Below are 16,620 nucleotides of genomic sequence, written 5' to 3' on the forward strand. Positions count from 1 at the left end.
GCGTCTAGCTCAGAAGTCGGAACAGATGGCGCCACCGGGCGGCCGGCAGACGGCGCCACCGCCGTCGCGGCCGCTGGCGGCGCCGGCGCTGACGGCGTTGTCAGCTCTATCTGGACGCGATCGCCCGCCTGTGATGGAGGACACGGGTTGGAGAGCAACGTGGCCAGCGGGGTATGCAGACAGTTCCGCAGTGTTGCATCAGCGGGTTCAGAAAGCTGCTGGCAGCTTGGAGACGTGACAATGTGGCGTTGTTAACAGATGCCCTTATCATCGAAACACAGGAGCTCCCAGGACACGTTCAAAGCCTTTGGTGTCGCGCCAACTGGAAATGACGTGTTTCAACCTAAACGCTTGGAAAACCAATAGCGTTATTCAGAACGCGACCGGTGCTAAAATCTTCAATTTTTCCTTATTTTCCTTGCCCTACCCTTACCAGCATAGAATCTAAACCCTTATAGCCAATAATACCTTTACCAGCATATCCAATACACTGATTATTTACATCAGACCACCGACAGATTCGGCAATCGCTTGACTGCGTGGGCTTTATGACAATGTAATTGCGTAATCATATGGCAACCACCCACTGAACATAATCTCACATAAGTACGAAGCACTGGGACACACGCACCGGGCAGCCGTACCCCACATAATCTCGCACAAATGCACAGAACGAAAAGGACAGCGTATCACCGAGCATCCCTTTCCTGCTTAACGTCACATCGGAAATATCCCTCACAAGAAGGAACAAATCATACCTTTCAGGATATCAAAACCTTTCCACGCTTCCGCATAGACCGACCAACCCACCGACAGACCTACCTACCTACCTACCTAGCGTAAGTAGGTAGGTAGGTAGGTAGGCTTCCCGTTCCCTCTCCGCCTCTCCCTCCTCGTCTCGTACCTGGAAGGGCACGGGCTCCTCATCGCCGAGCAGCACAGGCCGCGGCGGGAAGCCGTGCAGCACGCGCCGGATCCGGGTGCGCTCGACCGCCAGCGCGCGGCCCGCCTCGGCCAGGAACGAGCCGTAGCGCACGTCCGACGGCAGCACCAGCTCCGCCTGCGCGCCGCTCGAGGCCACCACGCGCACGCGCCGCGCGACCGGCGGCGGTGGCGGCGGCGGCGAGGGAGAGGAGGCGGCGACGGCCGGGCCGGACGGTCGGCCCGGACCCGCCGGGGGAGCGGGAGCGGGAGCAGGAGCAGGATCAGCAGGAGCAGAGGCGCGGGCAGCGGCAGCAGCAGGAGTGGGAGAGGCAGAGGAGGCCGGTTGGCTCCTGCGCTGCTGGAGCGGCGCGTTCCGCTCAATACGCTCGCGGAGCCGCCGCTCCGTTTGGCTGACACCCAGCTCCTCCTTGTGCATTGTCTGTGGTGACAGAGCGGACGTCGGGGAGGACGAGCATATAGCGTTTGGGGATAGTCAGCCGCCGAGTAGAACACGAGGCCACCATCGGAGCACGCATCCATTGTGTCTGAATGCTCGGTATACAGACATAATGAATAGGTGGCACGAGTAAAAAAGCGTCCAAGTTGATGATGAAAGTGAACGGTAAGTGAGGCGGGCGTTTAATATCCGTGAACGCTCGAAAATTAGCTCTGACTAGCCAATAATTGGGTTTGATAGCGCGCCAACAGCATTAGTCATTTGCGCGCACAAATAATTTGACAAATTCTCACCGGGTACGGGGAGCCCGAAATAACCCACATGAAAGCAAATATCCCGTAAGAATATCAAAAATCCCTACGTGAAAGGCATTTCAAACTAGCACGTCTCGAACACGAGGAGCACTCATCGCTCCATGAATAGCGAACTACGGACCTTGATGCCGGTCAGAATGATTTTGGTAGCCGGATCCTTCTCCTCATGGGCCCCCTGAGCCTGAGCCGGAGCCGCGCTTTCTCTGGCCGGCAGTGTCGCTCCCGCCAGCGGTTTGGTCTGCTCCAGAATCTGGTCGACCACTTGCTTCACCAGAGTTTCTATGCCAAAGACGCCTGGCGGGACGGCCATATGGTCAACACGAGCCAGATGGGGCGGGCCAGACTGGGATCGTGCTGCGGCGGCGGACGGCAAATAACGTGCCAGGGGACACTCCCACGCAGGACCGCAACAGCTAATACATACAGCCAACTGTTTTGACGACTTGCCATACCAATGAACTGCACAGCCATGGGCGGCATGCATGCACGTACGTACGAAGTGCGTCTGGAAAGTGACTGATGAGCACTTCATTGGAATCGCATTGAACTAAATCGAACCGTTGTTCATTTCGCCGTGGCTTCCTCGTAATTGTGTTAAAAACAGATTTATGCTTAATAATATGTTGACCACTAATCTTTCTTGAACAGATAAAATTGATACGACAGACCTCTTAGGACCACTAGGGACTAGCTTAGGACATGGTTCCAAACCATGGTTCCATGGAATACTGCGCTACCGCGGTTCCAAACGTTTTTGATACTTGAACTATCGCGCGCTCACAAATATTTCAGAACTCACAAAGTCAACGAAACGATTTTGGACGGCCATGTAAATGCATATTTAAACATAAAGAGTACGGAACACTGGCAGTGTGCGCCAGTGCCAACCTCCGCGCCCAACAGGGAGGACACCTTGGCACTGCCGTGAGCGAGGGCTGTCAAGGAAATGTACAACAAAGAACGCACCATGCCGTCTGGAACGTTCACTGTTTCCGGTTCAAATCGTCACTAAACTAGGAGCAACGAAGCGCCCTGTCAGGTTAACCTTTAATGAACATGTTAGGATTAAGCGCCCTGTCCGGTGTCAATGAACATGTTAGGTCATGCTGAATGAGGCTTGGGACTAAACATGTTAGGATCATGTTGAATGAGGCTTGGGACAAACTATTGGAACATTTTACATTGGAATTTTACAATGGAATTTTACATTGGAAATTATATTTTACATTTACATTTACATTGTGGAACATTTTAGAGAACCACACGATGTTCATTTGTCACAGACGGATGGCTGCGGAAGTGAACACCATCAGCTAAACATGCAATCTTTAAGACCGGAAAATTTCAGGGCCCCCTTTTTATCCGTGACCACAGCCACACGGTAATTCAGTGTCATGGCCTGTTCTGTAAGTTTTGTCCGCCCTTGTAGTCATGTCACCGCTACTGGCACCGAGCTGCGTTTGTTATCTCATTTTCGCTGTGCCAGTCCTCTCGGTGTCCTCCGCATGTTTAAATATACGATAGCATACCTGACCAAATTAGTTTCTTTGGCTTAGTAAGACCACAACGATATTTTAGCACGTGACGGCTCAAACAAGTGTCTGCGGCCTTGCTTCGATGAGCGACGGAGCTGACTCTTTGAAACCGCATGAAAAGACCTGTGGTTGAAACCATGACTGCGCTGTCTGCAGTAGCACTTGAACATCCCTGAGAAAGACCGGCGGTCAAAGTATAATATTCCATTTAAAACGGGACCGCCACCATTTTGTACCTTTCGCTTAGTTTTAGATTAGATGTGTATGATTACATCAGCAATACCGTTTTTTTTCGAAATCGTTCTGAATAGTGGAAAATGTCTATTTGAAGTAGACGCTCTTCCGGGAGAAATAACAGTGGACTCTCTGCTCACCATTATGAAAGTAATAAATTCCATTTGCTTTGCTTTTTCCCAAGAATATGTTCTGTTATGTTTACAACACACTAAGTTGTCAAAATGGTTGTGTAATAAATGCTACGAAAGCTTGAAACACTGTTTAGACAAAAATATGTGCCAACATCAAGTTCTCATCCTGCGAATTCAACGAAACGTTTTGATACGACTTTAATTGCGTCTATATGGCGTTTACCACGGGGACTCCTCTCGAGGCGCACTTTGGATGTGGGAAATGGAGTATCACATGGTCGATAGTGACGCACTGGTTCAAATTTCTGCGGCCGCTTTTCTCGGTAACAGGCCTTTGCCGCCCTCTGGGTCAATGACAAAAGTTACTTTGTTCGCACCAGCAGAGGTGCCACGGCGGTTGTCATGACGACGGTGGTCGCGAATGCAGAGAAGCGTATTACTATTACAAAGCGTTAATAGCGAAATTTGGACGCCAAAATAATTAAAATTGATATCCTTATTATGTCTTGACGGTGCTGCAGTGGCACTGCCCAGCGCCTTTAATAGACACCTTGTCATGAGGCTTCGCTAGAGTATGATTTAAAAAAGTCCCAAGGGTTGACACCCCATCTAATGTCGATCCTTTGTTTGAACTCAATACATAGACAAATGACAAATAATAGGAAAGCACGGACAAATGATCACTGGCTTAATCATCATTTTGATCCTTGCAAAAACGCTGAAAGAAGTAACCAGCCTGATATGAATGGACATCGCCAATAACAAAACATAAACGGAGTGTGTGTGCTATATCATGGGCCCCAGGCACATCCTGGGACAGAGAGCAGCTGCAGCGCTCTACGTCTACCACTCCGTTCAGCTGTCGTGACGCACAACGGCTGACCGTACAGGCCCAGCCGATCCAGACGTGCCAACACCGATCCACTTTAGATCCAGGCGTGACTGTGTCGACTCGACAGATTTCGACGTGGCCGCACCGACCCACTTTAGATCCTGACGTAACTGTCGACCCACCAGATCCAGGCATGGTCGAACCGACCCACCCAATCAAAACGTGACCACACCGACCCACTAAGATTCTGACATGGCCATCGGCACACCCGATCCAGATATGACCGCGTCGACCCACTTTGGATCCTGACATGGCCGTCGGCCCATCAAATCCAGACGTGACCGCACCGACCCATCCGATCCCGACATGATCGCACCGACCCACCCGATCCAGACGTGACCGCACCGACCCACCCGATCCAGACGTGACTGCGCCGACCCAACCGATCCCGAAGTGACCGCACCGACCCACCCGATCCAGACGTGACCGCACCGACCCACCCGATCCAGACGTGACCGCACCGACCCAACCGATCCCGAAGTGACCGCACCGACCCACCCGATCCAGACGTGACCGCACCGACCCACCCGATCCAGACGTGACTGCACCGACCCACCGGGAAAGTGCTTGACCACGACGCGGTTGGCTGTTTCGTAGACGTTTGAGTTGCGGCTCTCATCCGACTCGCCCTCGAACCAGACCACCTTGTCGCTCAGCACCTTGTTGCCCCAGCGCAGTGTTACCGGAAACTGACAAAACACCGCGGTCAACTGATGTGAACGGCGGAAAACTGGCGGCATTTTGCAGAAATGGCGCGACCCAAAACTAGGATTGACAGCCGAAGCTAACAAACCCGGCACGCAAACGGTGAAAATGAAGAGAAAAGAGTTGGCGGTAATGAATGGTCGATCTGATGGTATGCCTGTAATCAGGTAGACCACCAGTTAACACTTGGCGTATGAGGCGGGAATCATCGGACAATCAATGTCTCCCTAGTTTCACCACGGCAGCTATTTAACCAGCGATGTAACAGCTGACCTGGTAAACAGCACACAACCCGCAGCAACACTGTCTAGTCATCTACTGATGTGCTCGCAACTACTGGAGTATTAGTTGGCCACCGTAAAAAACCGACGCCGGTGAGAGCTTGCAGGCACATCAATAGCTGACTGGGCAGCCTTCCTGCTGGTCGTGCGCTGCTCACGAGGTCCGCTGTTACAATGGTGGCGCTATGGCCAGTCGCACACACGCCGGCACCTCTCACGCCTCTGCAGCCAGCCGCGGCGGCGACAGCCGGCACCTCTGCCGCCGCGCGCTCCGGCACGCGCCACTGACCACGAGCGGCGGGCTGTCGTACTCGGCGCCGTCCCACCAGTGCTTGAAGCCGCAGCCGCAGCGGGTGGCGGCGGCCGGACTGCGCGTCACGTCGCCGTTCTGGTACCGCGGCTGGCCGCTCGGCTCCACGTGACGCACCGTGCTGCGGGCGGGTGGGCGCGTCAGGGCCCCAGCTCAGGGACGCGGTGAACAGGACGGCCGAGCGGTGCCAGGCGAACATCATGCAAATTCAGGGAGAGCGACCCCATACTGGCGCGTGCCATGGCGGCAGGCTGAGGCCCGTGGACTTCATCAACCAAAGACCACTGCTAAACCTTCTGATAGCTGGTCTAGCATATAATTGCATTATATCACAACAGCATAGCTGAGAATTGCGTACCCTTCACACCAAGGACACTTGGCGATGCCGTAGTCTTCCTTCACTTTAAGGCAGTCGGCATCCGCATCATAGCTGCATAAAATACCCTGTGAAACACAGCGACGAAACGGCCCGTGAACTCGAGTCGTCCAGAAATCTCAGCTCTCACTAAACAGCAGACACAGGCGCACGCACAAAATAAAACAAAACGGCACGAGTATATATATATATATATATATATATATATATATATATATATATATATACATATAAGTATGTGTGTATACGTATATATATATATATATATATATATATATCGGTACGTCTCCGGATGTATCAGTGTTAGCGGTGCTCTTCTGCAAAGCAAGAGGGCATGTCTTTTGTCCAAGTTCTTTGACTGCATTACCTGTCCAACATTGTCCGCCCCCCCCCCCCCCCCCCCTGTGCTTAAGGATCGGCGGACGCTTGCCTTTTTTCCTAGTTTCAGTGCAAAAATTTCGCATCTGTAACATCTGACAAACACTGAATTATCTGCTGTTTCGATGCTTATTTCATTCAAAGCTGTTCGAACCAAATAGACCGAATGTTTAAGCAATTCGGTGGTGTTTGGTGCCGATCTGCACGGGGAAGCGGTAGTGTTTGGTGCTGACCTGCTGGGGAAAGTGGTAGTGTTCGGTGCTGACCTGCAGGGGGAAACGGTAGTGTTTGGTACTGACCTGCAGGGGGAAGCGGTAGTGTTTGGTGCTGACGAGCTGGCCGTGCTGCTCAGAGGCCAGCCGGTGGAGGTAGCCGCCGGGCCGCAGCCAGGCCGCTTCCAGCCGCTGCTCCAGCACAGCGTCGCAGCGCAGGCAGCGGAACAGGCGGCCCTCGGCCAGCGCTGAGCGCACCTCGTCACACACGTACGGCGGCGAGTAGCCGAAGATGCCTGCCGACACACCACCCGCCTCATCCCACAGCCGTACAGCGCAAACACACGCACCGACACACCACCCGCCTCATCCCACAGCCGCACAGCGCAAACACACACACCGACACACCACCCGCCTCATCCCACAGTCGTACAGCGCAAACACACACACCGACACACTACCCGCCTCATCCCACAGCCGCACAGCGCAAACACACACACCGACACACCACCCGCCTCATCCCACAGCCGTACAGCGCAAACACACACACCGACACACCACCCGCCTCATCCCACAGGAGTACAGCGCAAACACACACAGCAGCAGCGCAAACCAGTGCAATACAACTAAATCATACGCTTTGCTGTGTTGCTAACTTGAGCATTTAAACTGAATGGATTGCGTCGCCCTCAAACCCACAAACATTTTACTATGAACGCTCCATTCCATGCATCTTGACACCGGCGTCAGCGAGAAGGACAAAGGAAATAGCAGTGTTGCTCTTAACGCGCTACAATTATGGGCTGGACAACTCAACGGAATGTTCTTAGAAGTGAAACTAAGAACAGCAACTCAACAGCGCGGTGCTGTTACGCCTGCGCTGAGCGAGCGACGCGGCCGACGCCACCCACCGACGCGCTTGAAGAGGTGCAGATGGGCGTCGGCCACCAGCTCCGGGTGCAGGCCGTGCTTGCTGACGAACAGGTCGTCCATGGCGGCCGTCAGCCGCTGGATGTAGCCGTCCTGCCGCGTCACGACGCCTTACGTCACGCGGCGCACAGGGGGAGGCCGGGAATGGGGTTTGATATTCAGTGTGATTGTGTGTGTGGGGGGGGGGGGGGATGTGGTCATCCATCCCCACCCCAAACACAACTCGGGCTCCAGCCTCCAACTTTGAAAAGAAAGTGGGCTACATCCGGATAGAAACTAGTCCGTCGGCATAATTTTTGGGGTATATTTCGTCATTTTCATCGGTTGCTCCCCCAACCTCCACCTCCCTACTCATTCTGCGAGGCTACACTACACTACATTCTGCGAGGCTTACAGGAAAGTGTAGGCAATACTCGCCGCGTGTAAGGTCGTTTTAAAGAATGAGTATATGACGCACACTTTAAAGCACACCTTTTCGCGTATATCACCTTTACAGTTATTCATCTAGCCCTCGAACGCACTGGCATGTATGACGCCCAGTGCCTTGCAGGGTAGGGTAAAGTATGAATACGACCTTCCTTGTCTGCCTCTGCACCCCATCCTGGGCACCTGGCCGCCGGCGCCCGTGTGAGCCCAGCCGTTCCCAGCACGTCTGCCAGTCTGCCCGTCCGCTAGACCGTCTCCACGCTGTCGGTCAGTCCGTGTTTCAGCCTCCTCTGGCCGTCAGCGCGCCAGCCTTATCCTCTGCAGGCCCATCTGTGTGCCCGTCTGCCCCTCCTACGTCCGCTCCTCCTCTGCGAGACTGCTCGTCCGTATCTCAGCTCGTTTACCCCGCGACCTGTCTCTTCCCATCGCCGCCGTCTCCGGTCTCCGTCCCCGGTCTCCGGTCTCCGGTCTCCGGTCTCCGGTCTCCGGTCTCCGGTCTCCGGTCTCCGGTCTCCGGTCTCCGGTCTCGGTCTCGGTCTCGGTCTCGGTCTCGGTCTCCGTCTCCGTTCCCGTTTCCGTTCCCGTTCCGTTCCCGTTCCCGTTTCCGTCCCCGTCCCGTCCCCGTCCCGTCCTCGTCCTCGTCCTCGTCCTCGTCCTCGTCCTCGTCCTCGTCCTCGTCCCCGTCCCCGTCCCCGCGCCCGCGCTCGTGCCCCCGCGCCCGTAGCCGTCCCGTCCTCCCTGCCCACCTGCAGCGACTTCTGGCTACCGATGGTGCAGGCGCCGTCCTCTACGGCCAGGTAGCTGTCCCGCAGCGACTGCTCCACCCCCCACACCTTGGGCAGCAGCGTGACCGGCAGCCGCGGCAGCTTCCCTGGCAGAAGGAGGACGTCAACATCAGACGGGCGGGACGGACCGCGCACGGGTGGCAGAAGCGAGAGGTACGTGGGCAGAGCGCGGCTAAGCGAGAGCGTGACGGTGTGGCATACCATAAGCTCGCAGGGATACAGGATGGGTCGACTGGGGATGTTCTTTGGCACGGCGCCGCTTCGTCAGCAACCGTCTGAGAAGCCCGACTGCATTCTGAGATCTTGGGGCGCAACTGTACTCAGACACTGGCTACAGCGGACATATACCGAAGACTCCCATCCTGGACCACGGCCAGCAGTCTCGATCCTGACCCCCCAACCTGGAAACCCCGCCTCTGTCGCCCCACCAGGACCCGACAGTGGACCGAACTTCGAACTTTGACTGTGCTGAACCCTCACCCCGCAGCGCGGAGCCCGACTCCCGGTCTCTGACCGGCACCAGGGCGGAGCCTCACTCACGGTCTCTGACCGGCACCAGGGCGATGTAATGGTTTCTGCCGGCGCTGCTCCAGGCTAAGCAGAGCGGCGCGTTCGGCTGGCCAGCAGCGCCCGAGCGACACTGGGCAGGCGGCACCAACGCCGGTAGAAACAGCGCTGTCGGGAGAACGGGCGTCACAACAGCGCTGTCGGGGGGGGGGGGGGGGGGAAGCGGGCGTCACAACAGCGCCGACCAAATCAGAGATCGGCCCACACGCAAGTCGCACGCATCCCTCCCGCAAGTTCACCCGGTCATCTAGAGCAACCCCCTCTGCTTCCTGTGGCATCCAAATGCGTAGTCGCCACTGAAGCAGCCCTCCCCCCGCAAGCTCCCCCGGCCACCTCGAGCAGCCCCCCTCTCCTTACCGCGGCATTTAACTGCGTGGTCACCGCTGAAGTATCCCCCTCCCGCGGCATCAATCGGAATAGTCGCCACTGAAGCACCTCCCCCCCCCCCCCCCTCCTGCAAGCTCCCCCGGCCACCTCGAGCAGCCCCCCCCCCCCTCCCCTCTCCTTACCGCGGCATTTAACTGCGTGGTCACCGCTGAAATATCCCCCTCCCGCGGCATCAATCGGAAAAGTCGCCACTGAAGCCCCCCCCCCCCCCCCTCCCGTGGCACCAACAGGCGTAGTTGCCGCTGAAGCAGCCCCCCCCCCCCCCGCAAGCTCGCCCAGCCACTTCGAGCAGCCCCCCCCCCCTTCCCGCGGCATCCAGCTGCGTAGCCACCGCTGGAGCAGCCCCCCCCCCCCCCCGCCCTTCCCCTCCCGCGGCATTAACCGGGGTAGTCACGGTTGGAGCAGCTCCCCCGCGGTACCCACCGGCGTAGTCACCGCTGCTGCGCAGACCGCTGAGGCTGTCCAGCAGCACGAGAGGCCGGCGCAGCACGTTGGCCAGCCCGAACACGTGAATGTTGCGCAGCCCGTGCGGCTGGCCGTCCGGCGGTACGTAATCGGGGTCACACTCCGCCACGATCGTCGGCCAGTCGTCCACGTCGATGAACTCGCGGAACAGCTCCTGCCGACGGACGGATGGTCACGGACGAGCTCCGCCCTCGCGGGAGAGCACGGCTCGGCACGGCAAGGCTCGGAGGATGCGGCCCAGAAGACGGAGATCGACAGGTGCGGACCGTGGTGATACAGCTAAGACCATGGCTGGTGCGGACATGGGGCTCCGTGGGCCAAGGCTTAAGGGCGGAAGGGGGGGGGGCATAGATCCGGGAACGGTGCACCGAGTGCGACAGCTCCGACAGACGGACGTCAGCGGAGCAATGTTCATGGGACGTGGCAAGCGTGACGCGGCACCGGGCGACGCGACTCGGGGGCGCGGGTCAAGCGTGGGTTACAGTAGGGCGGAAGCTAGCCATGCTCGCGAAAACGACAGCAAGGTCAGGTATCACGAGTCACAGGCGGTACCACACATGAACGAACGCGTGTTTATACATTTTAAGTAAGCATTAAAAGACTGTTACGTCGAGGTTGACTGTGTTAAAATTACTTCTGACCACTGATTGCGTTGTTTGACAAAAAAAGCTACGAACCCCAATCCAAAGAGGGGTTTCACACTACCTGGAACACTACTTTAAACAGCACAACAGGGGTGTTCAGGACGCCCTATGGTCATTCGCCTCCTCCAGCCACCACCAACCAATACCTTTACTCGTCGCGAAGGCACGGCGTTCCGACAATGTCTTAGAAAGACCACACCTGTGTCGGCGGCTCCCCACCTTATACTGCGACATGTTGCTGGTGAAGTGCTGCTGCAGGTTCATGCGCAGCGGGTGCCAGAAGAGCTCGCGCCCGGTAAGCGCGCGCGACAGGGCGTGCACCAGACAGTGGCCGTCGCCGTCAGCGTGGATCGGCACCAGCCGCTCCTCGCCCTCGTTCGCCTGCGGGCGACACGGCCGACTCCAGGCACGGCACGGCACGGCACGGGCACGGCACGGCGCGGCAAGGCACGGCACGGTGCACGGCGCACGGCGCACGGCGCACGGCGCACGGCGCACGGCGCGGCGCAGCACGGCACAGCGAGACTGGGAGTGGGAGGACAAGAGGGGTGGGGAAGTGCGCGGGAATGGTGGACGAGTGAAGGGCGAGGCCAGGGTGAGGTGGGCAGAGCAGTGCGATGGTAGCATGGGGGCAAAATGAAAGAGGCACGGCACGGCCAGAAGGACAAGACAGTACGGGCGCCCCGCGGACGCTGTCAGTACCTGTCCTCGCATTGGTCAGGGGATGACAGCGATGTGAGCTGGCTTCTGGCGCGCGTTACCACCGCTGCGCTCACATTAGACGCGTTTGCGCTATTCAAGGTTGCAGTCCCAAGTTTGAGATTGAAGACCATACACTACGTGCTACAAAAAAGCTGGTGTTCGGTGCTTGTCTGGGGAACAACTTGCGAACTGCCAATGACAGCAGCAACCCAAAGCAAAGCGAGTAGCCTGTGCAATCCTGTGACTCGCATAATACTTGCAATATTTGCGTGCTAACTGTTTGCCCAAAATGGGGATGAGTAGCAGCACCAGACCAGGCCAAATGACACCGCGCAATTTGCGAGCGAACGGTGATATTAAAACGTCATCATCTTGACCCACATCTCATCGCGGACGTAAGAGCACTCGTCACCCAACGGCTAGCTTCGACCCGCCCTCCGAGATAACACCAGACGCACCTCCTTGACGGTCTCCAGCGTGTCTCGCAGGTAGATGGCGCTCCCGGACATGTCGCGGCCGTAGCCGGGGGTCTCCAGCAGCTGGCTGTCCAGCTGGAACGAGTAGGGCGCCAACACGGAGCACTGGAAGGCCGGCTGGCCGGTCAACTCGCGCAGGGACCGCGCACGGCCCGAGCTCTTCTCCAGGCCGTACGTGCTGAGCAGTGGCGACAGCAGCTTGCAGTGGTAGTTGGACGAGCCGAGCACCTTCACCTGGCGGATCAAGGGGGTGTGTCGGTGTCGGCCCCCAACAGCGGGACACGCCGTCAGCCCTCCGAACGTTGTATACCGCTACTTGATTGCGTTTTGTGTCGACTGTGAGCCGGCGCACAATCCAACCACATAAACGATAAAAGGAGGAAACAGCGTCATACACCAAAAGCGGCACACAATTTAGCAGAAGATATAACGCGTGTAATGCCTGACGCAAACGCATCCAACAGTGTCCCGAATGGGGCCCTGGGAACTGAGGACGATCCAATCCGCCCCAGCCCTGAGGCTGGCAGGCAGCGCGGCTACCCACGCCACTCACGTTCTCCGGGCCCTTGCTGGCGCGGCCGTCGCTGGCCGCCAGGCGGCGCAGGGCCTGCACGAGCGCGGCGCGCACGTCCGGCACCGCGGCCACGTCGCGCAGGGCGGCGCGCGTGTGTCGCTGGCCGCAGCCGGCGCACTCGACGCTCGCCTCGTGGCCGGGGAAGAACAGCGGCCGACCGCAGCTGGTGTCCGGGCACAAGCCGCGCAGGAAGGCCGCCATATTGAAATCGGTCGCGGCGGAGCGCGGGTGACAGCGGGCTCTGCCGGAAGACGGGAGAGGGTGAGGGGCGGTGGGCTCTGCCGAGAGATGGGGAGAGGGTGAGGAGCTGGCGGGCCCTGCCGGGAGACGGGGAGGGGGTGAGGGGCGGCGGGCTCTGCCGGAAGACGGGGAGAGGGTGAGGGGCGGCGGGCTCTGCCGGGATACGGGGAGGGGGTGAGGGGCGGCGGCCTCTGCCGGGAGACGGGGGACGGTGAGGGGCGGCGGACTCTGCCGTGAGACGGGGAGGGGGTGAGGGGCGGCGGGCTCTGCCGGGAGACGGGGGACGGTGACTGGCGGCGGGCTCTGCCGGGAGACTGGGGAGAATGTTTTTTTCCGTCCATGGTTCGTCTTGTTGGAAATCTCCACACATTTGCCGTCTGGTACAGAAATATGGGACAAGAATATGTCTCAAGAAAAAAATAAATGGCAAACACTGAGCAAAATCAATGTTGTTTTCAAAAAGACATCCCAAAACAAAAACAATGGTGTTTTCACAATAAACTGCAATTCCCATTTCAGATATTTACTATAATGCTGCCTTGTCCATGTTTCTATCTCTGTGGTGATAAGTATGTGAAAACATGGTTAGGTGATGTTCATATGCTTCTCACTGGTTCCAAATTATTTTCATTCTTTCTGCTAAAATGTCAAAACAAAACATTTTGGATGTTTGGTAACTTTTCAAAACATCTAGACTGTCACTAACATATAAACCACTAATGGAACTGAAACCTAATCAATGAGACTGCTGATAATCCAAAATGATAATGCAGAAAGTACATGGTGGATGCATCTCAAATGCTGCGAGAAAGCCAAGTCCTGGGTTTTCCCAATGACAGCAAGGTAGAAATGAAAGGGAACAATTGCTACCCAAAGGATGTATGACAAGAGGAAACATAACACTTTGTGTTAGGTACTTTCAGATCACATTATTAATGCATTTGAATATTTCTAAGTTGAAATGTTTGAGTGATTTGTTAGAAGGAGATCACTAGTAAACAGGTATCCAAGGATGCTTTCCTCTCTGATAATCCCTGACCTCAGATCAACACAAGCTTAAAAAAAGCCTGGGATATTTTTCAGCTGTGATCAACAGACACATAACCAACAATGCCCATGTCAGAGTTCCAGCAGCAAAATTATATGTTGATGGGCAAGATGACCCACAACAGGGACATTCCTGAAACTAGCAATATGACTTGATGGCTATTTTGGATTAATGGTAACCATGTCAATTAAACTCTCAAGGAAACTATGAAGAACATGTAATAGTACTTGTCTGTTACTGATATCATGCATCCAGGTTCACATCCAATTATTCCTTCAATAAAGGACAAATAAAGTGCATTGCACATCCAGGGTTCAAATGAAAACCATCAACTACATCACATGAAAGCTTCAAACAATTTATTGGAAATTGTCAAGGACATAGCTCTCACACCAATCATGTTACCAAATGGCATATAACTTGCTGGGCAATCTTCTCAGCACCAGCAGGAATACCAGCATCTATATCTAAGCCAAGTTAGTCAAGTTGGATTGATTGGACATCCCAACTGAGTGCATGTTTAGCATCCAAGGAGAGCTATGGCTATATCTTGACCAATCAACTGGCATAAGCAAAACTAAAGAATAAGTATGACAGATGTGAAAATTTCTGGAAATGACTATTTCTAGCAGATTCTAGTTCTAAGTTTGAATAGTTTAGTGCTATAGCTCAACTGAGAAGATTAAGGCAAACAGTGGGGGGAAACAATGACCTTTCAAACAGCTTAAATTTGTATAAATGTTTTCCCAGCATTTAAGAATGGGCAAAAAAAAACAGTTTTTCTGCAGAGCACCCATGACTGCATCATGCTTTCCCAATCTTTTGAATCTGTACCACCTGCTGGCCATCCCTTTATAATATTTCAGATTACAGTGAGCAAGTGTAAGCTGCTTTATTAGCAATATAATTGGAAGTAAGAATGATGATACAATGTATAATATCACAGAGCAAATATGTCATAACTGCAACGAAGGCCAACAACCAGGAGCTAAAAGAGCTTCTTCCCATTGACCTGTTAAGCAAATAAAAAATGGCTACATTGCTGACATTCACTTTTCCTGGGGGCAAACAACTATGACTTCTATCTTCTGAACAGTATGTATGTAGCACACAAAAACACATAGTGCCTTTCTCAGTGTCTGTGATCCATAATGACCAGTGTTGGAAGGGGTGGAGACTTAATGAAGTGGGTCTGAACAATACCTAATTTATCTATTCCACAACATCCTGCCTGCTGACCTGCCAGCCTCTTGTACTATGTTCAGGAAAATATCTGCTTGTAACTAGGAAAATAAGGTGACAATGTGAGACACACCTCAGCTCATCTTATGAGGAAATGCTGGATCATTAGGGTACCAAAGAATATCAGATCCAAGGCTGTCTTCTATGTAATTTTTAAGACCAAAACCATGAATTATATGGCCTTTAACAGGACAATGGATGATGAACATGGATATACAGTTCATTAATAACTTGCTTAACTTCTAAATAACTAAATAACTAAATAACTAACTTACTAACTTCTAACTTACTCACTAACTTACTATGCTTCTAACTAAATCACTAACTATACTTCATCAACACCAGCACATGAGCTGCTCACATGCTAATGCTATTGTAAAGGCCATCTACTGCAGTTGTCTGGTGCCTCAAACACCTTAAAGAAGTGCTAATGATTGAAGACCTAAGTGATAAAAGACCAAACCACAAGTTGCATGGCATTTAACAGGACAATGGACAGCAAATATGGTGATAAACTTTGTCAATGTGTTAATGAAATGAATTTCAATCCATATTTATATTCATCCACACTTGACTGATAACGCACACTATTACCTACCTACAAGCCTATGAAAAACAATTGTGTGGCAAATGGTCCGGTTTAGGCACACCAGCACGCGAGCTGCTCGCATCTTAATGCTATTGCAATGTTCATCTACTGCAGCTGTCTGGTACCTCAAACAACTCCAAGAAGTGATAGTGATTTTCACAAATAACCGCTCACAATGCGACGGACCACCAGCGTTCCGGCACCCGTCTCGCTGATCACCAGTATGATATTCCACACCCAATGAATTTGCCGCAAAGCGGCAAAATATTATCAGTCATCGACTGCCCCAATTTACTGCCTTTTTTAAGGAGGCAGTGCAGGAGAGCGTGTGAGTGTGAACGCGGATGTGTGTATTCATATATGCGGAGGCGCCTACTTAAATATTTTCCAGAGGACCAAGAGACCTTCCTTATGCGCACGTGAGTCCACTCAATGCTATTTTGAGATCCCAATAAACGTAGGTAAAATGGTATAAGACTGGGCCACGAAAATGAAGAAAATTCCCATGAACTGCTGCCTGGTACGTTAGGTGCCTGAGGACATTGAAGTTTGAAAAGGATGGGATGCAAGCAGACGCGCACCAGAGCCTTAGCGAGGAGGGGCACAGGGCTGACAAAAGGCCCGGGATAGTTTAAATGGCGCTAACTGCAGAGATAGCTGCAAATGGTCCACTTATTGATGGCGGCATGTTCTTTATAGTCCTTATCTTCACCACCTGGAACTGGAAAATAGGCCAGAAACTACTGCGAGATCAAGGGTACCTGAATTTTATAGTCCATGACGTAAAGAAATC

At 54.1% G+C, this 16,620-nt stretch overlaps 1 protein-coding gene across 1 annotated transcript; it reads right to left on the minus strand.

Annotated features, from left to right (window-relative positions):
• Window positions 1–598: 598 nt before the first annotated feature.
• LOC119111713 (deubiquitinating protein VCIP135) lies at window positions 599–16,033 on the minus strand. The gene is made up of 16 exons (XM_037235518.1): window positions 15,953–16,033; window positions 12,688–12,949; window positions 12,117–12,368; window positions 11,176–11,337; window positions 10,271–10,466; window positions 9,434–9,568; window positions 8,855–8,979; window positions 7,664–7,775; window positions 6,840–7,048; window positions 6,145–6,230; window positions 5,766–5,907; window positions 5,047–5,179; window positions 1,817–1,989; window positions 1,175–1,363; window positions 905–1,060; window positions 599–616 (listed from the first exon to the last, which is right to left on the minus strand). The coding sequence occupies exons 2-16, from the start codon at window positions 12,907–12,909 to the stop codon at window positions 599–601; spliced, it is 2,310 nt and encodes a 769-aa protein (XP_037091413.1). The 5' UTR covers window positions 12,910–12,949; window positions 15,953–16,033.
• Window positions 16,034–16,620: the final 587 nt, after the last annotated feature.

This window comes from Pollicipes pollicipes, unplaced genomic scaffold, assembly GCF_011947565.3.
Source record: "Pollicipes pollicipes isolate AB1234 unplaced genomic scaffold, Ppol_2.1 Scaffold_7261;HRSCAF=8764_pilon_pilon_pilon, whole genome shotgun sequence".
Lineage (NCBI taxonomy): Eukaryota > Metazoa > Arthropoda > Thecostraca > Pollicipedomorpha > Pollicipedidae > Pollicipes > Pollicipes pollicipes.

Excerpts from the sequence above, each read along its gene's own strand:
- LOC119111713 (XM_037235518.1), bottom strand. The coding sequence starts at position 12,909 with ATGGCGGCCTTCCTGCGCGGCTTGTGCCCGGACACCAGCTGCGGTCGG. Across the intron at positions 10,467-11,175 it reads GCAACATGTCGCAGTATAAG|GAGCTGTTCCGCGAGTTCAT; the intron begins GTGGGGAGCCGC and ends GTCCGTCGGCAG. Across the intron at positions 7,776-8,854 it reads GTAGCCAGAAGTCGCTGCAG|GACGGCTACATCCAGCGGCT; the intron begins GTGGGCAGGGAG and ends GTGACGCGGCAG.